This window comes from Mobula hypostoma, chromosome 5 (genome assembly GCF_963921235.1).
Source record: "Mobula hypostoma chromosome 5, sMobHyp1.1, whole genome shotgun sequence".
NCBI classification, from domain to species: Eukaryota; Metazoa; Chordata; class Chondrichthyes; order Myliobatiformes; family Myliobatidae; genus Mobula; species Mobula hypostoma.
In genome coordinates this window covers 4,638,378-4,666,040 of record NC_086101.1, presented here as the reverse complement: position 1 = coordinate 4,666,040, position 27,663 = coordinate 4,638,378, and the positions used below count along the sequence as shown (strand labels likewise).

Below are 27,663 nucleotides of genomic sequence, written 5' to 3'. Positions count from 1 at the left end.
GGGTGTCATTGTACACCAGTCATTGAAAATAGGCATGCAGGTACAGCAGGCGGTGAAAAAGGCAAATGGTATGCTGGCATTTATAGCCAGAGGATTCGAGTACAGGAGCAGGGAGGTACTACTGCAGTTGTACAAGGCCTTGGTGAGACCACACTTGGAGTATTGTGTGCAGTTTTGGTCCCCTAATCTGAGGAAAGAAATCCTTGCCATAGAGGGAGTACAAAGAAGGTTCACCAGATTGATTCCTGGGACGGCAGGACTTTCATATGAAGAAAGACTGGATGAACTGGGCTTGTACTCGTTGGAATTTAGAAGATTGAGGGGGGATCTGATTGAAACGTATAAAATCCTAAAGGGATTGGACAGGCTAGATGCAGGAAGATTGTTCCCGATGTTGGGGAGGTCCAGAACGAGGGGTCACAGTTTGAGGATAGAGGGGAAGCCTTTTAGGACCAAGATGAGGAAAAACTTCTTCACACAGAGAGTGGTGAATCTGTGGAATTCTCTGCCACAGGAAACAGTTGAGGCCAGTTCACTGGCTATATTTAAGAGGGAGTTAGATATGGCCCTTGTGGCTACGGGGGTCAGGGGGTATGGAGGGAAGGCTGGGGCCGGGTTCTGAGTTGGATGATCAGCCATGATCATAATAAATGGCGGTGCAGGCTGGAAGGGCTGAATGGCCTACTCCTGCACCTATTTTCTATGTTTCTATGTTTCCTGTTCCTTTACAATTGCCTCTTTGCTTTCTTTCTATAGCATTTCACATTCCTCGGCAGTAATTTTCACCCGTCAACTATCATTCCTGATACCAGGACAGAGACCAGAGGGAGACGATGGATAGGCAAGGAGATAAAATGAGAGAGAGAAAAGGGAATGGGGAATGGTTGTCGGGGGAGGTACTAGATTAGATTAGATTAGATTATGAAGACACGCAGTCCTCTTTTATTGTCATTTAGTAAAGCATGCATTAAGAAATGATACAATATTTCCTCCGGTGTGATATCACAAATCACAGGACAGACCAAGACTGAAAAAACTAACAGAACCACATAATTATAACATATAGTTACAACAGTGCAACAATACCATAACTTGAAGAAGTCCGTGAGCACAGTAAAAAGTTCTAAGTCTCTCAAATGTCCCACACCTCACGCAGACGGGAGAAGGAAGAAAAACTCTCCCTGCCATACCCGACCACGGTCCGACACTGAGTCATCCGAAAACTTCGAGCTCTGATCAGCTCTCCGACACCGAGTAATGAGCGCCATCTCTGTCCGAACGATTCGACCTCAATCTCGGTCGCCAACAGCAGGCAAAGCCGGGGATTTTGAGGCCTTCCCTCCGGAAGTTTCCGGACAGCACAGTAACAACAGCAGCGAACGGGCGTTTCAGAAATTTCTTCAGATGTTCCTCTGTGCTTTCACGTCTGTCTCCATCAAATCAGAATTGTCCACAGCCCCTATTTAACGGATACGATGTCATTTTCCACCGGAGGGCTGTGCACCGGAAGTTCCGGAAGTTCAAGATATCGATGTTCCAAGCCCACACGGGTGACCGTCCCGCACTTTCCCTACGCTATATTAAAGACTGCATTGGTGCTGCTTCCTGACGAAGGGTCTCGGCCCAAAACGTCGACTGTACCTCTTCCTAGAGATGCTGCCTGGCCTGCTGCGTTCACCAGCAACTTTGATGTGTGTTGCTTGAATTTCCAGCATCTGCAGAATTCCTCGTGTTTGCGATTGGAAGACTCTTATCTGGCTACAAAAGGTGTTTACAAACTGTGATACTTGCCAAAGGGGGTGTTACTAAGTACTGACCATGCAGGGTGCCCAAACTTTTGCTTCGGACCTTTTTCCTTTTTTGTTACTTGAAACTGTAAAAGATGGAAATAAAAAAGTTTTCTTGCTTAAAATGTTAAAGAAATGTGTCATCTTTAACTTTATCCCTTTTGGAAATCAGTTCATCTTTTACTCGCTTAGCTATTCACAGTAACAGAAATTTTGACCGGGATGCCCGAACTTTTGCATGCCACTGTATATATAAAAACTTTTGCTATCTGTTTTTATATTTTATGCAAATTTACTTTCATACTCTATCTTCCCTTTCCTTATTTCTTGTTTAGTTGTTCTCTGTTGCTTCTTAAAGTTTTCCCAATCCTCCAGTCTCCCACTACTCTTTGCGACTTTGTACACAAACTTTTAATTTGATACTATCTTTTATTTCCTTAGTTATCCAAGGCTGGCTCTCCCCACACTTACTGTCCTTACTTTTGATTGGAATATACTTTTGTTGAGCACTGTGAAAAATCTCTGTGAAAGTATTCCACTGTTCCTCAACTGTCCTACTAAATAGCCTGTGCTCCCAATCCATATTAGCCAACTCCTCCCTCATCCCATTGTAGTCTCCCTTGTTCAAGTATAATACACTAGTTTTAGATCTAACTATTTCATCCTCCATCTGAGTGCGAAATTCAACCATACTATAATCACTCTTTCCAAGAGGATCCCTGACTGCAAGAGTTATTATCCCCCTCAACTCCATTCTCCTGTCTTGTCCCTGTAACCTTTGATACCCTGACGAATCAAGACCCTATCAACCTGGGGTTTAAATATACCCAATGACTTGGCCTCCACAACGTCTGTGGCAATGACTTCCACAGATTCACCAGCCTCTGGTTAAAGAAATTCCTCCTCATCTCTGTTCTAAATGTACGTCCCTCTATTCTGAGGCTGTGCTCTCTGGGCCTAGTCTCACTATAGGGAACATCTTTTCTACATCCACTCTAACTAGGCCTTTCAATATTTGATAGCCTTCAGTGAGATCCTCCTCAGTCTTCTAAATTTCAGTGCATACGGGCCCAGAGCCGTTAAACACTCCTCATATGTTAACCCTTTCATTCCTGGGATCATTCTCGTGAGCCTCCTCTCTGGACCCTCTCCAATGCCAGCACGTCATGTCTTAGACAAGGGGATTTGCTGGGTAACAGGAGAGGGCAGGTGCGTGGGAACTAGCAGAACGTTGCTTCATAGATTAAACGGGCCCCATGCTCTCCTTCGTTGCCATGGTTGTGTGATTGTGAACTATTAACCCGCTGCAGGAGAAGATGAGAGCCAACCTGCAGTCCCTGAACCAGAAGAAGACCTCAGTGCAGAACGTGCTCCTCAAGCAACAGCAGAGCATCTCAGAGATCCAGGTAGGTCTGTGTCTGGGGAGGGGGCCTGTTGGTGTCTGACTTTGGGTAAGTGAGTGCGCGTGTGGTTGATCTATGTTTGGGGAGGGGGCCTGTTGGTGTCTGACGTTGGGAGGGTGAGTTTACGCACGTTCATGTGTGGGGGTGGGACACTCCTGTGTGTAGGGCAGGAGGAGCGGATGGAGGAAGGTGGGAGGGTGAACAAGCCTGTGTTTCTGTGTGCATGTGTGGGTGTGTATGTATGTGTGTGGTTCTGTGTGTGTGTGTGTGTCTATTTTTGACTCTTGGACTAAATGAAGTTACTGTCACTCCCTGCCCTTCCTTTTCCATTCAGGAACAGTCCAACAACCTGCAGAAGCACATCACATCAGAATTTGCCAAACTGCGCTCCGTCCTGGATGAGAAGGAACACTTGCTGGCCAAGGAACTGGCTGACCAGGAAGAGGACATCCTGAAGAAGATGGAAACCAACCTCCGGGACATTCAAGAGCACCTGAACGAGACAGAGGAGAAGTTGTCCAATGTCCAGTCACAGCTGACCCAACAAGACGCCTTCATCCTGTTGAAGGTAAATTCAAGACTCATGAATATTGATTGCCATTCTTCAATACACACATGTGAAGGAGGGCAAAATAATTGTAACTCACAGGAGAAAATCTGCAAATCAAGGTAACACACTGGAGGAGCTCAGCAGCTCAGGCAGCATCTATGGAAAAGAGTAAAGAGTGGACGTTTCAGGCTGAGACTTCGTCAGGACTGGAGAAAAGAGATGAGAAGTCAGAGTAAGAAGGTGGTGGGGAAGGGAGGAGGAGGTACAAGGTAGTAGGTAATGGGAGGAACTGGGAGAGGGGGAGTGGTGAAGTAAAGAGCTGGGAAGTCGATTGGTGAAAGTGATGCAGGGCTGGAGAAGGGGGAGCCTGGTAGAAGAGGACAGAAGGCCACGGAAGAAAGGGAATGGGGAGAAGCACCAGAGGGAGGTGATGGGCAGGTAAAAGCTGATCTATATTTGTGCGTCAACTCGACGCCGTAACCTACGCAAGTGGCCCGCGCACGTTGTGAGCATTTATACTTGTGCGTTGGTGCGTCTGCGTCGCTCTGCAATTCGTGCACGTCGCGCATGTGCACATACACCTGCCCGTGCAAGCCTTCACGGTCATGGTAGTCCTTCTCGGGGTCAGCAAGTCTAAAGTGAGCGTCTTTTTTCGTAAAAGCGAAATGTGTCCTCCATAATTTCGGAGGTCTGTAAAGGTTTATGGAAAGCATTGCAGCCAGAGTTCCTTCCCTGCCCTTCAGTCGCCCAATGGGAAACTACTGCAGCGCAGGAGGAAATGCGATGCTACCAAGCGGACCAATCGCAGTTGTTGCGGTCTGCGTTGCTGTGATGTGTAGTTACATTTCGGGAGACATTTTGTGTCTGGCTATGGCGTAGGGATTCACGTAGGCTCTCTGTAAGGTTCGCAGCAACGCTGTACCTACGGCATCTTGTTGACGTACAAGTATAAATCAGTCTTTATGGTGAGAGAAGGAAACAGGAATGGGGAATGAAGGTGTAGGGGGGTCAATTACCGTAAGTTTGAGATATCGATGTTCATGCCATCGGGTTGGAGGCTACCCAGACGGAATATAAGGTGTTGCTCCTCCAACCCGAGTGTGGCCTCGTCACGGCAGTAGAGGAGGCCGTGGATTCGCACGTCGGAATGGGAACAGGAAGTAGAATTGAAATGATTCTGGATACGATTCAGCGATTAAAAAAAATCACAATCAGCTTCATCGTCAGCATCCGTACGTCTTGAGAGACGATGGTGTGACACTTTCTCTGCTGGTTCCTGGGGCTGTAGGCTTGGGGCTATTTGCAGATTCTGGGGTGGCTGTCCAGCCCCACTCTGGAGTGACAGTCTCTCTCACAGCGGCTGTGGGTGATGCAGCTCTGGCTGTCTTGTCGACGAGCGCGTTGGTCCTTGCTACCTCGGCAGATTGTACAGCGCCTGTGACTGCGGCCCTCCATGCTGTCCAATCTTGAACTGCCTCCTATGCGTGGAGGTTGATGCCTGCCGGCTGCAGACATCCCTGTAACGGAGGCGTGGTCTTCCTCGTGGGCGGAGACCCTCACTCAGCTCGCCATGCACCATGTCCTTGGGAATGTGTCCCTGGTCCATCTGTTTGACACGGCCCAACCAGCTGAGGCCTGGGGCTGAGTACCGTACTGCAGCCCAACGCACACCCTCCGTGTTGGTGAGTCTGCCCCGCCAGGAGACGTGCAGGACGTGCCTGAGGCAGCGTAGGTGGAACAAGTGTAGCCTCTTCTCTTGGCTGATGTCTGGCGTCCAAACCTTGCTAGCATAGATGAGTGCACTGAGTGCACGCGCCTGGTACGCACGCGGTTTTACCGTCCTCGTCAGCCGTTTCTTGCTCCACACTCTCTTGTTCAGTCCGGCCATGACAGCTGCAGTTCTGGCAATCCCGTTGCCCACCTCTGCTTCGAGGGATGGGGAGCTGGTGATGGTCGACCCAAGACAGGCGAAGGAGTTGACTGCATCAAGAGAGCAGCCATCAAAGGTGATGTTTGGGGGAGATTCTAGGCCATGACGTTTGCCTTCTTCAGACTGATGGTTAAGTTAACCCAAGCTCCTTGCAGGCATGAGTGAAACAGTTAATCAGTTGTTGGAGTTCGCGTTCAGTGTGTGGCGTTAAAGCTGCAGTTATAACTATATGTTATAATTATGTGGTCTTGATGGTGTTAGTCTTTGGTTTGTCCTGTTTTTTTTTTGTGATATCACTCCAGAGGAACATTGTATCATTTCTTAATGCATGCATTTCTAAATGACAATAAACGAGGACTGAGTGTCCTCATAATCTAATCTAATCTAATCTACGAGCAGCACCTCTTGGATGAGGGCTGTCCTAGCTTTGGTCTAGGAGTGGTCTGTGTCACAGTCTGCTCTGTGGTACCTGCGAGTGCCAAGGACACTGTTCAGGTGATAATGAGGTCAAGCAGACTGTGGATGTCTCCAGGATCCCTTACACTGAAAATACGTGTTGGTGAGGCACAGTCCACGATGGCAGCACAGCTCGGGCAGCCTCTGCTCGTTCTCGTTCATCTTCCGACGCCACGATGGCCAAGGCAAGAAGGCCATGGTTCATGGTCAGTTCGAGCTCCAGCATTGAACTCTCCCAGCGGGTAGTACCCTTCAGTGCTTGGGTTTCTGGATGTTGCCTCATCCAGAGCCTTGTAGTGGGAAGGAGGAAACAATATAGTGGGTGCCGTCGCTGCTACAGGAGTTGCCTGAAGGTAAAGTAGTAAGCCGTTCATCTACCTCCATGCTCTCCGGAGTTTCTATAGGGGATTACTCCCTTAGCCTTTACCTTTCCCAAGGCATAAAAACACAATAAACAGAAATATAAAGGTGAACAGCAGGAGAAGATGGCGGCGCGATGGCAGGGCGCGCGGCCTCTCCGGTGAATGATGTCTGTAATCTGTCAAGTAGGGGACCGTGCACAATTCTGATTTGATGGAGACAGACGTGAGCGTGCGGCGGAACATCTGGAGAAACTTCTGAAATGCCCACTTTGTTGCCGCTGCTACTGTGTGGTAACCGGAATCTCCAGAGCAGAAGGCCCTGAATCCTCGGCTTTGCCTGTTTCAACGGCCGAGGCGAGGTCGAAGGTGCTCGGCAGACGATGGCGCTCGGGAGGCTGTATCGGAGAGGCTGGTCGGAGGCTCGAAGTTTTCAGATGGATGGACTCAGTGTCGGCTGTGATCGGCTGCCTCCAAGGCATCGGCAAGTTGATGGTGCCTGGAGGTTTATGGCAGGGAGTTTCTCCTTTTTGCCACCGCTATTGGGGACTCGGGAGTCGATTGACCTGGGGACTTTGAGACTATTTTTACCGTGCACATGGTTTGTTCTTCATCAAATTCTGGTATTGCTTTGCACTGCTGTAACTATATGGTATAATTATGTGTTGTCAGTGTTAGTCTTTGGTCTGTCTTGTTTTCTGTGATATCATTCCGGAGAAACATTGTATCATTTCTTAATGCATGTATGCATTTCTAAATGACAATAAAAGAGGACTGAGTGTTCTCATAATCTAATCTAATCTAATCCTGTAAATGCCTCACTGTTAGAGTGTGGCTATACGATTAGCTTACAGATGGATTGTACATAAGTAAAGTGATTCGAGAATCTGAACAGAAGACGACTCGACAGGAAATGATGAAGTCACAAAGTGCCTCTTGGAGAGGGGAACTCTTCTGGGGCGAGTGATGCCGCAAACGTAGAGGGATGGAAACCAGAGGTGATGGCCGGGGCATTCAGGATGTAACGACATCGGGTCGTAGCCACAGAATCTCACCACCTCCTGATGAGTGATGACCTTTATCTGTCACAGGCACGTCGAAACACAGAGTGAAATGCGTCGTTTGTGTCACGACCAGCACAGTCTGAGGCGGCTCACGTGTGTCGCCAATGTAGCGTGCCACTACCGCTAACCCGTACGTCGTTGGGGCGTGAGACAAACCCCAGGGAAGAGCCAAACTCTGTACGGATGGTGACAGAAGTTGAACCGTGGCCGCTGATGATGTGATGGCGTTATGCAAATCACTATGCTAACATGCTGACCCGATTATCAGGTATATCCTGCAGTGTGGAAGCTGTAAGATTATAAGCCATAGGAACAGAATTAGGCCATTCAGCCCATCAGGTATGCTCTGCTATTCCATCATGGCTGATCCCGGATCCCACTCAACCCCACACACCTCCCTTCTCGCCATATCCTTTGATGCCCTGACCGATCAGGAAACCATCAACTTCCACCTTAAATATACTCACGGACTTGGTCTCCACCACAGTCTGTGGCAGAGCATTCCACAGATTCACTACTCTCTGACTAAAAATACTCCTCTCTACTTCTGTTCTAAAAGTTCGCCCCTCAATTTTGAGGTTGTGCCCTTTATTTCTGGATACCCCCAGCAGAGAAAACATCCGCTCCACATCCACCCTTTCTAGTCCTGCGATCTTCTAAATTCCAGTGAGTACAGGCCCAAAGCTGCCAAACGCTTCGCATGTGTTAACCCCTTCATTCCCGGAATCATCCTCATGAACCTCCTCTGGACTCTCTCCGATGACAACACATCCTTCCTGAGGTGTGGGGCACAAAACTGTTCACAATACGCCAAGTATAGCCTGACTAGAGTCTTATAAAGGCTCAGCATTATCTCACAAAATGCTGGAGGAACTCAGCAGGCCAGGCAGCGTCTATTGAAGAGAGCACTGTCGGTGTTTCGGGCCGAGGAGTTGACTTTCCACTCCTTTCCACAGATGCTGCCTGGCCTGCTGAGTTCCTCCAGCATTTTGTGTGTGTTGCTTGGATTTCCAGCATCTGCAGATATTTTCTTGTTTGTTCTCAGCATTGGCTCCTTGTTTTTATATTCTATTCCCCCTGAAATAAATGCCAACATTGCATTTGCCTTCTTTACCACAGACACAACCTGTGAATTAACCTTCTGGGAGTCTTGCACAAGGACTCCTAAGTTCCTCTGTACATATTTGAACTTTCTCCCCATTTAGATAATAGTCTGCATTTTACCAAAATGTATTATCATACATTTTCCAAAACTGTATTCCATCTGCCACTTTTTCCCCATTCTTCCAATTTGTCTAAGTCCTGCTGCAATTGCATTGCTTCCTCAGCAGTACCTACCCCTCCACCTATCATCTGCAAACTTTGTCACAAAGCCATCGACTCCATTATCCACATCAGTTGGAGCCCCGATTCACTGCTCACCCGTTTACCAGACACGTCGTGCCAGGGACGGAGCTAAACTGGGAGCATAGTATACGATTCAAGCACCATCTCCGTGCATGTGCTGGAACTGATGCAGTGGATCTGAGAATGCTAATGGTTAACCCCATCCCTACCAGCAGCCCCTTCCAGTTTACTTTGGCCAACTCCTCTGTCATAGCACTGTAATTTCCCTTACTCCACTGAAATACTGCAACATCAGACTTTACTTTCTCCCGACCAAATTTCAAGTTGAACACAATCATATTGTGATCACCGGTTCCTAAGGGTTCTTTTACCTTAAGCTCCCTAATCGCCACCGGTTCATTGCATAATACCCGATCTAGTATGGCTGATCCCCTAGCAGGTTCAACAACAAAGTACTCTAAAACATAAGAACATAAGAAATAAGAGCAGGAGTCGGCCATCCGGCCCATCAAGCCTGCCCTGCCATGCAATAAGATCATGGCTGATCTGTCTGTAAGCTCAGCTCCATCTACCAGCCTTTTCCCCATAACCTTTGATTCCCTTACTATGTAAAAATCTATCTAACTGTATCTTAAATATATTTAGTGAAGAAGTCTCAACTGCTTCCCTGGGCAGAGAATTCCACAGATTAGCCATCTCTTAGGCATTCAACAAACTCACTCTCTTGAGATCCATTACCAACCTGTTTTTCCCAATCAACCTGCATGTTAAAGTCTCCCATGACTACCATAACATTGCCCTTTTGACACGCCTTTTCTATTTCCTGTTGTAATCTGTGGTCCACCTCCCAGCTCTGTTGGGAAGCCTGTTTATAACTTCCATCAACGTCCTTTTACCCTTGCAGTTTCTAAACTCAACCCACAAATATTCAACATCGTCCGATCCTGTGTCAATTCCTTCTACTGATTTGATGCCATTCTTTACCAGTGGAGCCACACCACCCCCTCTGCCTACCTTCCTATCACTCCGATATAATGTGTAACCTTGGACATTCAGCTCCCAACTACAACCATCCTTCAACCACAATTCAGTGATGGCCACAACATCATACCTGGCAAACTGTAATCGTGCAACAAGATACAACACCTTGAGGACCGTATTTGCTGTCCTTTCTGATTCTGCATCCCTAATGTTTTGATACTCAGCCTGTTGGCTGCAACTGAGTCTCATCACCTGCCTGCCCTTCCTGACAGCCTGACTGCATGCTGTCTTTACATTTTTACCATCCGTCCTGTCCTGAGTCCGTTCACTCCAGTTCCCACCCCCCTGCCAAATTAGTTTAAACCCTCCCCAACAGCTCCAACAAACCTGCCCGCGAGAATATTGGTCCCCCTCGGGTTCAGGTGCAACCCATCACCATTGATCATGTCATACCTCCCCCAGAAGAGATCCCAATGATCCAAGAACGTGAAGCCCTGCCCCCTGCCCCAACTTCTCAGCCACACATCTATCCGTCAAATCATCCTGTTTCTACCCTCACTGGTGTGGGGCACAGGCAGCAATCAGAAATTACTACCCAGGAGGTCCTGATTCTCAGCTTTCTACCTAGCTCTGTAAATTCTCTTTTCAGGACCTCATTGCTTTTCATTCCTATGTCATTGGTACCAATATGTACCTGGACATCCGGCTGCTCCCCCTCCCTCTTCAAAATGTTGTGGACGTGATCTGAGACATCCCCGACCCTGGCACCTAGGAGACAACATATCATCCAGGTGTCCCGTTCATGTCCACAGAATCTACCCCACACTAGCCCTCAACCAGCAGGATCCACCACCCAGGCCAGGCTCTTGTCTCACTGTTGCCACCATCAGGCAGGAGGTACAGGAGCCCCAGGACCCACACCACCAGGTTCAGGAACAGTTATTACCCCTCTGCCATCAGGCTCCTGAACAACATTCCCGCTAATTTTTTTACAGCTGCGCAGACCAGCCTTTGCTCTGAACGGGAAAATTTTACACAGCCTGAAAACTCTGCGGCACGTTAAACTAACATTATATAAAAGAAAATTCCAGCTGTGCAGCAATGAACGGAGCATTTACTGCATGGCCAGGCCCCCGCACAGCTCAGAGAGAACAGTGCCCGAATTGCTTGTCTGTCTGAGAAAAGGGTGGTTTTGGTTTCATGTTGCAATGTGACTGCCCGCAATGCTGTGCATTTTCAGACATATCCTGCCCTCATTGAAAACCAACCCTCTGAAATTGTATCCTCGAACCTGCCCCCTCCCTCCTCCCATCTAACCTAGGTTCCCTTTGTCCTCACTTGGCTCTGTCCCTTGCCCAGTGTGTCACTCCCTCTCCAGCCCTCCTCAACATGACACTCCACAACATGACCCTCCTCAACATGACATTCCCTCTCCGTCCCTCCCTCAACATGACACTCCCTCTCCGTTCCTCCCTCAACATGACACTCCCTCAACATGACCCTCCTCAACATGACACTCCCTCTCTGACCCTCCCTCAACATGACACTACCTCTCTGTCCCTCCTCAACACAGCACTCCCTCTCCATCCCTCCCTCAATATGACACTCCCTCTCTGTCCCTCCTCAACACAGCACTCCCTCTCTGGCCCTCCCTCAACACGACACTCCCTCTCTGTCCCTCCTCAACACGACACTCCCTCTCTGGCCCTCCCTCAACATGACACTCCCTCTCCGTCCCTCCCTCAACATGACATCGCCTCTCCGTCCCTCCCTCAATATGACCTCCCTCTCTGTCCCTCCCTCAACATGACATTCCCTCTCCGTCCCTCCCTCAACATGACACTCCCTCTCCGTCCCTCCCTCAACATGACATCGCCTCTCCGTCCCTCCCTCAATATGACCTCCCTCTCCGTCCTTCCTCAACATGACATTCCCTCTCTGTCCCTCCCTCAACATGACACTCCCTCAACATGACTCTCCCTCTCCAACACTCCTCAACATGACACTCCCTCTCCATCCCTCCCTCAACACGACACTCCCTCTCTGGCCCTCCCTCAACATGACACTCCCTCTCCGTCCCTCCCTCAACATGACACTCCCTCTCCGTCCCTCCCTCAACATGACATCGCCTCTCCGTCCCTCCCTCAATATGACCTCCCTCTCTGTCCCTCCCTCAACATGACATTCCCTCTCCGTCCCTCCCTCAACATGACACTCCCTCTCCGTCCTTCCTCAACATGACACTCCCTCTCCGTCCCTCCCTCAACATGACACTCCCTCTCCGTCCTTCCTCAACATGACACTCCCTCTCCGTCCTTCCTCAACATGACACTCCCTCTCTGTCCCTCCCTCAACATGACACTCCCTCTCCAACACTCCTCAACATGACCTCCCTCTCTGTCCCTCCCTCAACATGACACTCCCTCAACATGACTCTCCCTCTCCAACACTCCTCAACATGACCTCCCTCTCTGTCCCTCCCTCAACATGACACTCCCTCAACATGACTCTCCCTCTCCAACACTCCTCAACATGACCTCCCTCTCTGTCCCTCCCTCAACATGACACTCCCTCAACATGACTCTCCCTCTCCAACACTCCTCAACATGACCTCCCTCTCTGTCCCTCCCTCAACATGACACTCCCTCTCTGTCCCTCCTCAACATGACACTCCCTCTCTGTCCCTCCTCAACATGACCTCCCTCTCCGTCCCTCCCTCAACATGACACTCCCTCTCCGTCCTTCCTCAACATGACACTCCCTCTCTGTCCCTCCCTCAACATGACTCTCCCTCTCCAACACTCCTCAACATGACCTCCCTCTCTGTCCCTCCCTCAACATGACACTCCCTCAACATGACTCTCCCTCTCCAACACTCCTCAACATGACCTCCCTCTCTGTCCCTCCCTCAACATGACACTCCCTCTCTGTCCCTCCTCAACATGACACTCCCTCTCTGTCCCTCCTCAACATGACCTCCCTCTCTGTCCCTCCCTCAACATGACACTCCCTCTCTGTCGCTCCCTCAACATGACACTCCCTCAACATGACACTCCTCAACATGACTCTCCCTCTCCAACACTCCTCAACATGACACTCCCTCTCCGTCCCTCCCTCAACATGACACTCCCTCTCCGTTCCTCCCTCAACATGACACTCCCTCAACATGACACTCCTCAACATGACACTCCCTCTCCGACCCTCCTCAACATGACACTCCCTCTCCGACCCTCCTCAACATGACACTCCCTCTTCGACCCTCCCTCAACATGACACTCCCTCTCTGACCCTCCCTCAACATGACACTCCCTCTCCGTCCCTCCCTCAACATGACACTCCCTCTCCGACCCTCCCTCAACATGACACTCCCTCTCCGTCCCTCCCTCAACATGACACTCCCTCTCCGACCCTCCCTCAACATGACACTCCCTCTCTGACCCTCCTCAACATGACACTCCCTCTCCATCCCTCCCTCAACATGACACTCCCTCTCCGGCCCTCCCTCAACATGACACTCCCTCTCCGTCCCTCCTCAACATGACACTCCCTCTCCGTCCCTCCTCAACATGACATTCCCTCTCCGTCCCTCCCTCAACATGACACTCCCTCTCCATCCCTCCCTCAACATGACACTCCCTCTCCGTCCCTCCCTCAACATGACACTCCCTCTCCGACCCTCCTCAACATGACACTCCCTCTCCGTTCCTCCCTCAACATGACACTCCCTCTCTGTCCCTCCTCAACATGACATTCCCTCTCCGTCCCTCCCTCAACATGACACTCCTCAACAGGACACTCCCTCTACGCCCCTCCCTCAACATGACACTCCCTCTCTAGCCCTCCTCAACATGAAACTCCCTCTCCGTTCCTCCCTCAACATGCCATTCCCTCTCTTGCCCTCCTCAACATGAAACTCCCTCTCTGACCCTCCTCAACATGACACTCCATCAACATGACACTCCTCAACATGACACTCCCTCTCTGGCCCTCCCTCATTATGACACTCCCTCTCCAGCCCTCATCAACATGACACTTCCTCTCAGCCCCTCCATCAGCATGGGGCTCCCTCAGCATAAGGCTCCCTCAACCCCTCCCTCAGCGTGACCCTCCCTCAGTGTGAGGCTCCCTTAGCTCCTCCCTCAGCATAAGGCTCCCTCAGCTCCTCTCCCCCAGGATGCTCCCTCAGCCCCTCCTTGGCAAGACCACCCCTCTGATACGCTCACTGGTTTTCAGCCTGATGAGGAGCTGGAGAGGGTCTGGAATATTTAACCTGGGTATAAATCCGATTCCTGGTTTGGCAATTGGCCACAATGGAGCTTGTGATTTTTGATCCCTCCCGTGCTAGGGGTGGAGGGTGCTTCAGACAATCGCGCTCATCGCACGCCGCGTGTCCCCGGACTGCCCGACATTTCCCAACCGGCAAAGAAGAATCTGTCTTCAGAAATCCAACCTGTTGTCTGTTCACTTTCAGGAAGATCCGGACAAAGGCAAGAGGTAGGCACCTCCACTCACTGAACTCTGCATGAATCTGTTAGTGCACTCAAGCCCTCGCGTTCTAATGCATCGCGTTTCCACCTTCAGTGACAACAGTTATCAGACGACAGTGGCCGAGGGCAAACTCCCCCTGGGGTCATTCAAAGGGCCGATCCAGTACAGAGTGTGGCGGGACATAATGGAGGTTATCAACCCAGGTAAGGCGATGTCTCCTTGCTCCAGGTCCAATAAACTCCAACACGGGACAGTGCTGACATGTCAACACCGGAACCCAAGTCCAGCCAGAGGGTTAATTTATTGTGGGCATCATGGTAATGGTGGTGTAGTGATTAGCCTGATACTATTACAGCGCAGGGTGTTTCGGGGTTAGGATTAGCAGTAATGTGATTAGGCCAACACTATGACAACTCATAGTTTTCTGGGGTTTGGAGAAATGGTAATGTAGCACAACACTATTACAGCTCAGGGTGTTTTGGGCTTTGGAGTAATGTAATGATTACAGTGACACTATTACAGCTCAGGGTGTTGCGGACTTTGGAGTAATGTAATAATTACAGTGACACTATTACAGCTCAGGGTGTTGCGGGCTTTGGAGTAACGTAATGATTACAGTGACGCTATTACAGCTCAGGGTGTACCAGTATTTAAAGTAACAGTAATGTAGTAGTTTACATGATCGGCACAACATTGTGGGCTGAAGGCATGTAATGTACTGTAAATTTCTATGTTCTATGTATCGATTAGTGCAACACCATTAGAGCTCAGGGTTTTGTGGGGTTTGGAGTAACAGTAATGCAGCGAATAGTGTGAAATTATTACAGTTCAGGACGTTCTGGGGTTTGGAGTAATGTTAAAGTAGTGATTGACATGACACTATTACAGTTCAGGGTTTCCGGTGCTTGAAGTAATGGTAATGTACTGACTCATGCGAGACTATTACAGCTCTCGGTGTTCCAGGATTTGTAGTAATGTTGACATAGCGATTAGTGTTACACTAGAACAGCCCCGGCTGTTTCGGGGTTTGGAATGCGGTAACATAGCGATTAACATGGCAGCATGACAGCTGCGAGCGTTCTAGGGTTTGGAATGTGGCAACAAAGCAGTTCGTGTGATACTATTACAGTCAGGGTGTTGTAGATTTGGAGTACTGGTAATGTAGTGAATAGTCTGATGTTATTACAGCTCAGGGTGTTCTGTGCTTTGGAGTAACGTAATGATTACAGTGACAGTATTACAGTCAAGGTGTTGCAGAGTTTGGAGTAATGGTGGCGTACCGCTTAGTGCTATAGTATTAGTGTGTTTTGGTGTACGGAGTGACAGTAGCATGGCGTTATCACGACACTATTACAGCTCAGGGTGTTCCAGGTTTGGGAGTAATGGCAATGTAGCGGCTAGCGCAACAATATTACAGCTCACTTTGTTTTGGGTTTGGACTGATTGTAATGCAGCAAATCAGAGGATTCTATTACAACCCAGGGTGTTTGGAGTAAGGGTAACATATCAATTAGTATGGCACTATTACAGCTCACGGTGGTCCGGTGTTTGGAGTAACGATAATGTTGCAATTACTGCAACGATATTGCAGTTCAGTGTGTTCTGGTGATTGGAGCAATGGTAACAAAACGATTTGCAGGACACTATACTGATTAACATACTGATTAGCATGACACCATTACAGCTTAGCGTGTTGTGGGATTTGGAGTAATGGTAACGTAGTGATTAGCGTGACAGTATTACACCTCAGGGTGTTCCGCTGTTTGGAGTAATAGTAAGGTAGTGACTAGTGCGAACCCATTCCAGCTCAGGGTGTCCTGGGGTTTGGAGTAGTGTTAACGTAGTGATTTGTGTGACAATATTAGAGCTCCAGGTGTCCAGGGGTTTACAGTATCATTAATGTAGCAATTAGCATGACCCTATTACAGCTCAGGGTGTTGTAGTAACAGTAATGTAGTAATTACTATGACTCTATTACACTTAAGGGTGTCTGTTGTTTGGAGTAACAGTGACGTATTGATTAGCACAACAGTATTACAGCTTAGTGTGTTTCAGGGTTTGGCGTAACAGCAATGTTACTAATAGTATGATACTATTACTGCTCAAGGTGTTCTGGGGTTTAGAGAATCGATAATGTAGTGATTCGCACGACACTTACAGCACAGGGTGTTCCAGGGTTTGGAGCAACAGTGACATATTGATTATTGCAGCACTATTACAACGCAGGATTTCCTGGGTTTTGGAGTAATGGTAACGCCGGGATTATCGTGACTGTATTACAGTTCAGGGTGGTCTAGGGTTTGGAATAACGATAATGCAGTGATTACCGCAGCAATATTACAGCTTGATGTGTTCCAGGGTTTGGAGTAATGGTAACGTAGCAATTAGTGCAAAACTATTACAGCTCAGGGTGTTGTGTGGTTTGGAGTAATGATAACGTTGTAAGTTGCATGGCACTGTTACAGCTGTGGGTGTTCAAAGGTGTTCTGGTGTTTGGAGTAATGGTAATGTTGCGATTACTGTGACAATATTACCATTCAGTGCGTTCCAGTATTTGGAATTACAGTAATGTAATGATTCACGGGACACTATTACACCTCAGGGTGTTCCAGGTTGGAGTAATGGTAACGTAGTGATTATCACGAAAGTATTCCAGCTCAGTGTGTTCCGGGGTTTGTAATGATGGTAACGTACTGATTAGTGTGACACTATTACAGTTCAGGGGGTTTGGAGGAACGTTAATGTAGTGATTAGCATGTCACAATTACACCTCAGGATTTTCCAGGGTTGGAGTAACATTAATGTAGCAAATAGCACGAGACTATTCCTACCTCAGTGTTTTCCGAGGTGGGAGTAACGTTAAGGTAGTGATTAGCACAACGCTATTACAGCTCAGGGCATTTTCATGTTTGGATCAGAATGAGAATCAGGTTTATCATCACCAGTATGTGACGTGAAATTTGTTAACATAGCAGCAGCAGTTCAATGCAATACATAATCTAGCAAGAAAAATAAACAAGTAAATCAATTACGTATATTGAATAGTTGAAAAATAACATGCAAAAACGGAAATACTGTGTAAATTTTAAAAAAGTGAGGTAGTGTCCAAAGATTCAATGTCCATTTAGGAATCGGATGGCGGAGGGGAAGAAGCTGTTCCTGAATCACTGAGTGTGTGCCTTCAGGCTTCTGTATCTCCTACCTGATGGTAACAGTGAGAAAAGGGCATGCCCTGGGTGCTGGAGGTCTTTAATAATGGGCGCTGCCTTTCTGAGTTACTGCTCCCTAAAGATGTTCTGGATGCTTTGTAGGCTAGTGCCCAAGATGGAGCTGAGTAGATTTAGAACCCTCTGCAGCTTCTTTCAGTCCTGTGCAGTAGCCCCTCCATACCAGACAGTGATGCAGCCTGTCAGAATGCTCTCCACAGTACATCTATAGAACTTTTTGAGTATATTTGTTGACATCCCAAATCTCTTCAAACTCCTAATAAAGTCCAGCTGCTGTCTTGCCTTCATAACTACATCAATATGTTGGGACCAGGTTAGTTTCTCAGATATCTTGACACCTAGGAACTTGAAACTGCCCACTCTCTCCACTTCTGATCCCTCTATGAGGATTGGTATGTGTTCCTTCGTCTTACCCTTCCTGAAGTCCACAATCAGCTCTCTCATCTTTCTGATGTTGAGTGCCAGGTTGTTGCTGTGGCACCATTCCACTAGTTGGCATATCTCACTCCTGTACGCCCTCTCGTCACCACCTGAGATTCTACCAACAATGGTTGTGTCATCAGCAAATTTACAGATGGTGTTTGAGCTATGCCGAGAGTAACAGTAATGTAACATTTAGTGTGGCATTATTACAGCTTAGAGTGTACCGGGGTTGCAGTAACGGTAATGTAGCAATTATCACCACACAATTACAGCTCAGGGTGTTGCAGGGTTTGAGGTAACGTTAGCGTACCGACAACCACAACATTATTACAGCTCAGGGTGTTCTGGGGTTTGGAGTAATGGTAATATGGTGACACTGTTACAGCTCAGGGTGTTGCGGAGTTTGAATATTGTGAAGGTAGTGATCAGCCCGACAATATTATGGAAACATAGAAAACCTACAGCACAATACAGGCCCTTTGGCCCACAATGCTGTGCCGAACATGTACTTACTGTAGAAATTACCTAGGGTTACCCATAGCCCTCTATTTTTCTAAGCTCCATGTATCCATCCAGGAGTCTCTTAAAAGACCCTATCGTATCCACCTCCGCCTCCACCACCATCGCCGGCAGCCCATTCCACACACTCACCACTCTCTGCATAAAAAACTTACCCCTGACATCTCCTCTGTACCTACTTGCAAGCACCTTAAAACTGTGCCCTCTCGTGCTAGCCATTTCAGCCCTGGGGAAAAGCCTCTGACTATCCACATGATCAATGCCTCTCATCATCTTATACACCTCTATCAGGTCACCTCTCATCCTCCGTCACTCCAAGGAGAAAAGGCCGAGTTCACTCAACCTATTCTCATAAGGCATGCTCCCCAATCCAGGCAACATCCTTGTAAATCTCCTCTGCACCCTTTCTATGGTTTCCACGTCCTTCCTGTAGTGAGGCGACCAGAATTGAGCACAGTACTCCAAGTGGGGTCTGACCAGGGTCCTATATAGCTGCAATATTACCTCTTGGCTCTTGAACTCAATCCCACGGTTGATGAAGGCCAATACACCATATGCCTTCTTAACCACAGAGTCAACCTGTGCAGCTGCTTTGAGCATCCTATAGACTCAGGCCCCAAGATCCCTCTGATCTTCCACACTGCCAAGAGTCTTACCATTAATACTAGATTCTGCCATCATATTTGACCTACTAAAATGAGCCACTTCACACTTATCTGGGTTGAACTCCATCTGCCACTTCTCAGCCCAGTTTTTGCATCCTATCGATGTCCTGCTGTAACCTCTGACAGCCCTCCACACTATCCACAACACCCATCATCAGCAAATTTATAACCCATCTCTCCACTTCCTCATCCAGGTCATTTATAAAAGTCACAAAGAGAAGGGGTCCCAGAACTGATCCCTGAGGCACACCACTGGTCACTGACCTCCATGCAGAATATGACCCGTCTACAACCACTTCTGTGGGCCTTCTGTGGGCAAGCCAGTTCTGGATCCACAAAGCAAGGTCCCCTTGGATCCCATGCCTCCTTACTTTCTCAATAAGCCTTGCATGGGGTACCTTATCAAATGCTTTGCTGAAATCGATATGCGCTACATCTACTGCTCTTCCTTCATCAATGTGTTTAGTCACATCCTCAAAAAATTCAATCAGGCTTGTAAAGCACAACCTGCTTTTGACAAAGCTATGCTGACTATTCCTAATCCTATTATGCCTCTCCAAATGTTCATAAATCCTGCCTCTCAGGATCTTCCCTATCAACTTACCAACCAGTGAAGTAAGACTCACTGGTCTATAATTTCCTGGGCTATCTCTACCCCCTTTCTTGAATAAGGGAACAACATCTGCAACTTTCCAATCCTCCGGAACCTCTCCCATCCTCATTGTTGATGCAAAGATCATTGCCAGAGGCTCAGCAATCTCCTACCGTGCCTCCCACAGTAGCCTGGGTATATCTTGTCCGGTCCTGGTGACTTATCCAACTTGATGTTTTTCAAAAGCTCCAGCACATCCTCTTTCTTAATGTCTATATGCTCAAGCTTTTCAGTCCGCTATCAGTCATCCCTACAATCCCCAAGATCCTTTTCCGTAGTGAATACTGAAGCAAAGTATTCATTAAGTATCTCTGCTATTTCCTCCAGTTCCACTGTCATGCTTGATTTGTCCTATTCTCTCACATCTTATCCTTTTGCTCTTCACGTACTTGTAGAATTCCTTGGGGTTTTCCTTAATCCTGTCTGCCAAGGCCTTCTAATGGCCCCTTCTGGCTCTCCTAATTTCATTCTTAAGCTCCTTTCTACTAGCCTTATAATTTTCTAGATCTTTATCATTACCTAGTTTTTTGAATCTTTCATAAGCTTTTCTTTTCTTCTTGACTAGATTTACAACAGCCTTTTTACATCATGATTCCTGAACCCTACCGTCATTTCCCTGTCTCATTGGAATGCCACACAAATATCCCCCGAACATTTGCCACATTTCTGCCATACATTTTCCTGAGAACATCTGCTCCCAACTATGCTTCGAAGTTCATGCCTGATAGCCTCATATTTCCCCTTACTCCAATTAAATGTTTTCCTAACTTGTCCGTTCCTATCCCTCTCCAATGCCATTGTAAAGGAGATAGAATTATGATCGCTATCTCCAAAATGCTCTCCCACTGAGAGATCTGACACCTGACCAGGTTCATTTCCCAATACCAGATCAAGCACAGCATCTCCTCTAGTAGGCTTATCTACATATTGTGTCAGGAAACCTTCCTGAACACACCTAACAAACTCCACCCCACCTAAACCCCTTGCTCGAGGGAGATGATGAATATTTGGGAAGTTAAAATCTCCCATCAGAACAACCCTGTTATTATTGCACCCTGTTATTGCATCTCAGGGTGTACTGGGGTTTGGAGTAGAAACACAGAAACATAGAAAACCTACAGTACAATACAGGCCCTTCGGCCCACAAAGTTGTGCCGAACATGTCCCTACGTTAGAAATTACTAGGGTTACCTATAGCCCTCTATTTTTCTAAGCTCCATGTACCTATCCAAAAATCTCTTAAAAGACCCTATTGTATCCGCCTCCACCACCTTTGCTGGCAGCCCATTCCACGCACTCACCACTCTCTGAGTGAAAAAACTTACCCCTGACATCTCCTCTGTACCTACACCCCAGCATCTTAAACCTGTGTCCTCTTGTGGCAGCCATTTCAGCCCTGGGAAAAAGCCTCTGACTATCCACAGGATCAATGCCTCTCATCATCTTATACACCTCTATCAGGTCACCTCTCATCCTCTGTCGCTCCAAGGAGAAAGGGCCGAGTTCACTCAACCTGTTTTCATAAGGCATGCTCCCCAATCCAGGCAACATCCTTGTAAATCTCCTCTGCACCCTTTCTATGGTTTCCACATCCTTCCTGTAGTGAGGCGACCAGAACTGAGCACAGTACTCCAAGTGGGGTCTGACCAGGGTCCTATATAGCTGCAACATTACCTCTCAGCTCCTAAATTCAATTCCACGACTGATGAAGGCCAATACAATTGCACGTCAGTATCATGGTACCTCAGGGTGTTCTGGGGTTTGGAGTAATGGTAACATTGCGATTAGTGACACTATTCCAGTTTAGTGTGTTCCAGGGTTTGAAGTACTGATAACGTAGCAATTAGTGTGACACTATTACAGTTCAGGTTGTTCCGGGTTTTGGAGTAATGGTAACATAGTGAGTAGCGACACTATTACAGCTCAGGGTGTAATGAAGATTAGAGTTCAAATCTGGCACCATCTCTAAGGAGTTTGTACATTCTCCCGGTGAACTGTGTGCGTTTCCTCCTGTTATTCTGGTTTTCCCACACTGTCCAGATACATACCAGCTTTTTAGTTATTCAGTTATTGTAAGTTGTCCTGCGGTTGAGCTAGGTTTAAATCGGTACAGCACGGCTCGTTGACCAGAAGGACCTGTTCCTCACTGTATTTCTAAAATAAATAAGTAGGAAGGATTAAATATCCACAAATATTTCCAATTGCTTTGACAGTGTTACTTCTTCCATCTCCAGGAGTCAGCATATTCCCCAGTCACACACCTTCCTTCACTGCTGCGTTCACTTTCTGGACTTCCTTCCACAACGGACTGGGCTTACCTCCAGCAGAGTAACCACAGGGGTTCAGGCCGGCATAGCGTTGCCAGGACAACAGAAACGCCAGCCAGGTCCTGTAAGACCATGAGAGTTAGGAGTAGAATTGGCCCATTGAGTCTGCTCTGCCAACGTGGCTGATTTATTGTCCCCTCTCGAACCCCAATCTCCTGCCTTCTCCTCACGTCACATTTTCAAACTTGTATGCTTAATTTTATACAGGAAATGAAAGAACCACCGTGCAAGATTACCCTGTCACTGGAGCAGTGCAGGGCACAAGTAGAACCGCGAGCACCTATTGTGCCCAGACCTGAGGGTCAACCGGCTAAATACATTGTCAGTTGTCATAAACACGAAGGTGACGGCACCGAAATTAGCGTGTTGGAGTCATCTGGCTGGTGCACTCATAATATATACTTCATGTAGAAGTGTTTCTAAAGTTTTACAACGATACTGCAAGGCCATTCGGTCCATGCTGTGTTGGCATTCTGATGGCACAGTCCCATTAATCCAGTTCACCCCACTCTCCCAGCGGCGAGTTATTCGATCTGCTCCCCGTAGCTCTCAAAGTCCCCTCTGTGCACCAATGGAGCAAACTCTGAAAACGAAGGTGCTAGCCTGCCTCCGTCACTGGAGCATTGTGATGTTGGATCGGCTGCCCCATAAGGGCAATGGCCACTGGTGAGATGCCTCATACACAGTGATTCTGCTCACACTGGTAGTCCTGAGCCACACACACACACACACACACAAAATGCTGGAGGAACTCAGCAGGTCAGGTAGCATCTATGGAGGAGAAAAAAACAGTCAACGTTTTAGGCTGAGACCCTTCATCAGGACAGGAAAGGCAGGTGTCCCATCCCATCTGGCAAAATAATCTGGGTAGTCTCCAACTAGATGGTGTGAAGATCAAATGTTCTAACCTCAGGTGACTACTTCCCTCTGCCAGCACCCTCCCACCTCCTTTGCACCATTCTGGTGACCCTCTCACCCCTTGTCTTCTCTGTCCCATCCCTCATGACCCACCTGGCACCTTCCTTTGATTTCCCTCCTCCCTCCTCTCCGCCTATTGGTCCACTCTGCTCCCCTATCAGATTCCGTCTTCTTCAGACATTTACCTTTTCCGCCTGTCACCTCCCAGCATCTTACTTCATCACCTCTTCCCCCTCACCTGATCTCACCTATCACCTTCTAGCTTGTGCTCGTCTGCCCTCCCCCCCCCTTCCTTTCCAGCCCTGGTGAAGTGTCTTGGCCCTAATCATCGACTGTTTACTAATTTCCTTAAATGTTGCCCGACTTGTCCAGGTCCATTATGCCATTAGAAATTCTGCCTCATACTTTGTCAAAACAGTTCATGATACTGAAGGCCTTAATTAATATCCACTTAATTTTCTTTTCTTTAAGGAACACCACTGCATCCTCTCCAGCCTCTCCATGTGACAGTTCTTTGTTCCTTGATGTGAACCTCCCTTTCAGTTTTCTTGTTGTCACAAGGTCAACAGCGTGGCGATCAAAACTGGTGACTTGTGAAGGTTCAACATCAGTTAGACCGTCAAACATGGGAGCAGAACTCAGACCTTTGACCATCAAGTCTGTCCACCAATCCATCACGGCTGGTTTATTATCCCTCTCAACCCTGCTCTCTTGCCTTCTCCCTGTAACCTTTGACACCCTGACTAATTGAGAGCCTATCGACTTCCGCTTTAAACTTGGCCTCTACAGCCGTCTGTGACAAGGAATTCCACAGATTCACAGCCTCTGGCTAAAGACATTTCTCCTCATCTCTGTTCTAAATGGACGTCACTCTATTCTGAGGCTGTGGCCTCTGTCTATTGATATAACTGCCTGTGTGACTGAGCCCGGAGATTAACGAGAAATTGCAGGGCACCCTGTGGACAGATAAAAGCCACTTTTTTTTACCCCCGTTACAACACACACACAATGCTGCAAGCCAGGAAGCTTCGATGGAGGGGGATGAGCAGGTCCTGATGAAGGGTCTCGGCCTGAAATGTCTCTTTATCTCCCTCCGTAGACGCTGCCTGACCTGCTGAGTTCCTCCAGCACTTTGCCTGTGTTGCTCTAGATTTCCAGAACGTGCAGCATCTCTTGCATTTATTATTTTTTTTTTGTTAAGTGCATCAGGACATCCCGGACAAGGATTATGTAAATGCAAGAGTTTTTTCTAAACCTTCCTGTCTCCATTGGTGAAACTTTCCTGACAGGTCACACAAGGTGTATGTCTGTTGCAAAGTCCAAGCAGAACAGTTACCAGGTAAAGGAACTCTGGCGAAGGGTGAAGCAAGCTGATCTTTAACGAGACCATCACAAAATGATTCCGTAATCAGTTTGTTTTAAAGAAAGGCCAATTTTGCAACCAACCCAATTCTCTTGCTTTTTCTGGGGAATTAACTGTGGCAGAGAGAAGAGAAGGAGATGTTGGGGTACCATGGATATCAGGAGACTCTGAATGGCAGAGTTGGGTGGTGCTGGCTAAGATGGGTCCAGACAAGGTGTAAACAGGAGAAGAGAGAAAGTTGGATCTGGGTTGGCGATCTGATCGTCACTAAATCTGATCCCAATGATGTCAAGCTTTTCAAGGTCAGTACAGAAATGTTATAGCAATGATCTTGATGCACGCTTCCCACTGTTTCATGGTTCACTGCCCAGACTGTGGAATAGAAGGAACTCCTTGAAAGTGTTTTCACAGGTAGATTGGGTCGGAGAGACCTTTTCAAACATTGGCCTTCAAAATCGAAGTTTAGAGTACAAGAGTATGATGTTATGTTGAAGTTGTATGAGACATTGGTGAGGCTTAATTTGGAGTATTGTGTTCAGTTCTGGTCAGCGAACATATCAATAAGATTGAAAGAGTGTAGAGAAAATTTACAGAGGTTTTGCTGGGACTTGAGGACCTGAATGATAGGGACAGGCTGAATAGGTTAGGACTTTATTCCACAGAGCGTAAGAGATTTGATAGAGGGTATAGATAGGGTAAATGTGAGCAATTTTTTACCACTCAGTTTGGGTGAGACTAGAACTAGAGGTCACAGGTTAAGAGTGAAAGGTGAAATATGTAAGGGGAACCTGAGGAGGAACTTTTTCACTCGGAGGGTGGTGTGAGTGTAGAACGAGCTGCCAATGGAATTTCAGGCAACACACATCAAAGTTGCTGGTGAACGCAGCAGGCCAGGCAGCATCTCTAGGAAGAGGTGCAGTCAACGTTTCAGACCGAGACCCTTCGTCAGGACTAACTGAAGGAAGAGCTAGTAAGAGATTTGAAAGTGGGAGGGGGAGGGGGAGATCCAAAATGATAGGAGAAGACAGGAGGGGGAGGGATGGAGCCAAGAGCTGGACAGGTGATTGGCAAAAGGGATATGAGAGGATCATGGGACAGGAGGCCCAGGGAGAAAGAAAAGGGGGAGGGGGAAGCCCAGAGGATGGGCAAGGGGACAGAGGGAGAAAAAGGAGAGAGAGAAAAAGAATGTGTGTATATAAATAAATAATGGATGGGGTACGGGGGGGGGGAGGTGGGGCATTATCAGAAGTTAGAGAAGTCAATGTTCATGCCATCAGGTTGGAGGCTACCCAGACGGAATATAAGGTGTTGTTCCTCCAACTTGAGTGTGGCTTCATCTTTACAGTAGAGGAGGCCATGGATAGACATATCAGAATGGGAATGGGACGTGGAATTAAAGCGTGTGGCCACTGGGAGATCCTGCTTTCTCTGGCGGACAGAGCGTAGGTGTTCACCGAAACAGTCTCCCAGTCTGTGACGGGTCTCGCCAATATATAGAAGGCCACATCGGGAGCACCGGATGCAGTATATCACCCCAGCTGACTCACAGGTGAAGTGTCGCCTCACCTGGAAGGACTGTCTGGGGCCCTGAATGGTGGTGAGGGAGAAAGTGTAAGGGCATGTGTAGCACTTGTTCCACTTACAAGGATAAGTGCCAGGAGGGAGATCGGTGGGGAGGGATGGGGGGGACGAATGGACAAGGGAGTCGCGTAGGGAGCGATCCCTGCGGAAAACAGGGGGGGAGGGAAAGATGTGCTCTTTCCCTCAATGGAATTGGTAGATTTGTGTTCGATTAAAATAAGCTGGGATAAGTACACGGACCGGTAGGGTAAGAAGAGCTATGGTCCAAATGCGGGTAGATGGGACTGGGCAGAATACCAGTTTGGCATGGCTTCGATGGGCCGAATGGCCTGTTTCTGTGCTGTAATGTTTTATGACTCTATGCCTGTCTTCAGTCAGCAAGCACCCAGATACCAGTTACCGTTATCCAGGTCCAATTGACTGACAATCTTCTGCATCTAATCCTTTCCCCAGCACCAGCCTCTCTGACCCTGGACCCGAGCACCGCCCACCCGTTGCTCATCCTGTCCGACGACCGCACCAGCGTCAAGCTGGTAGACAAGGCCCGCTCAATGTCGGAAGGCTTGGAAGCATCCGACCGCGAGCCAAGTGTCCTGGCTGCCATGGGATTCTCGTCGGGGCGCCACTACTGGGAGGTGCACGTGGGTAACAAGACGACGTGGGATCTGGGTGTGGTCAAAGACGTCATTCGAAAGCGCGGCTCCAGGTCAGCGCAGGACACCGGATACTGGGTCTTGACCTTGAAGAATGGGAGTGAATATTGGCTTTCCACTGCTACGCCCACTCGCATTTCCGTCAGCTCCAAACCCAAGAAGGTTGGGATCTATCTGGACTATGAAGGTGGACAGTTGTCCTTCTATAACGCGAGCAACATGAATCCCCTCTTCACATTCATTGACAATTTCACGGGCAAAGTGTACCCTTACTTCAGTCCTGGGACAAACGAGGACAGGAAAAACTCCGAGCCTCTAACTATCGTTCAGTTCAAAAACCATTAACAGCCACTCACCAATCACTGTTTAAGCCTTCGGCGCTGTTTTACCTGCTGGTGTTTCTGTGTGATAATCCCAAACCTAAAATCATTCAGTTTCTGCGCTCCAGGCTCCACCACTGTTTTTGTCCCCCCACCCCAGCTCTCCCTTCTCCCTCCCAGCTCACGCACACCCTCCTGACACGAGAGGAGTCGGAGCTGTTTTGCTTGGCTCCCGTCTCCACCTGCAGTCATGCCTGCTGGTGAATCTGTGAGGCAGGGGTTCCCAGCCCTTTCTGTGCCACGGAGCCCTACCATTGACTGAGGGGTCTGTGGACCAGAGGTTGGGAACCCCCTGCTCTAAGGGGTGGGAGTGTGCAGCCCTGTGTAACCACTGTAAATCCGGCCACCAGTTCCCTTTAACCGGGGGGGGGGGTGGTTGTGGGTGGTGATGGTCTGCAGGTCCTGAACGGGGGCACGAACCCTGCCGCAGTGAAGCAGGTTCAGGGTGACCATGTGAAGGACTGCGGGTTGGGAGGCTCTTGTTTGGATGACAGAGGCGCGATGGGCCAAATAGCCCATCTTGCAAGCACAGCAGAAACTGAAATTGCAGACAAGAACAGCCTGTTTGTGCTATAAGTTGCTGATGTTGC

At 48.2% G+C, this 27,663-nt stretch overlaps 1 protein-coding gene across 1 annotated transcript in view; it reads left to right on the top strand.

Moving 5' to 3' along the window:
* LOC134346420 (zinc-binding protein A33-like) overlaps positions 1-27,382 on the top strand; it is a 34,639-nt gene extending 7,257 nt beyond the window's left edge. Inside the window, exons 2-6 of the mRNA XM_063047790.1 lie at positions 3,098-3,193; positions 3,525-3,758; positions 14,349-14,371; positions 14,459-14,568; positions 26,494-27,382. Coding sequence (XP_062903860.1) covers positions 3,098-3,193; positions 3,525-3,758; positions 14,349-14,371; positions 14,459-14,568; positions 26,494-27,038 — 1,008 coding nt within the window. The 3' untranslated portion in view covers positions 27,039-27,382. The remainder of the gene's footprint in view (positions 1-3,097; positions 3,194-3,524; positions 3,759-14,348; positions 14,372-14,458; positions 14,569-26,493) is intronic.
* Positions 27,383-27,663: the final 281 nt, after the last annotated feature.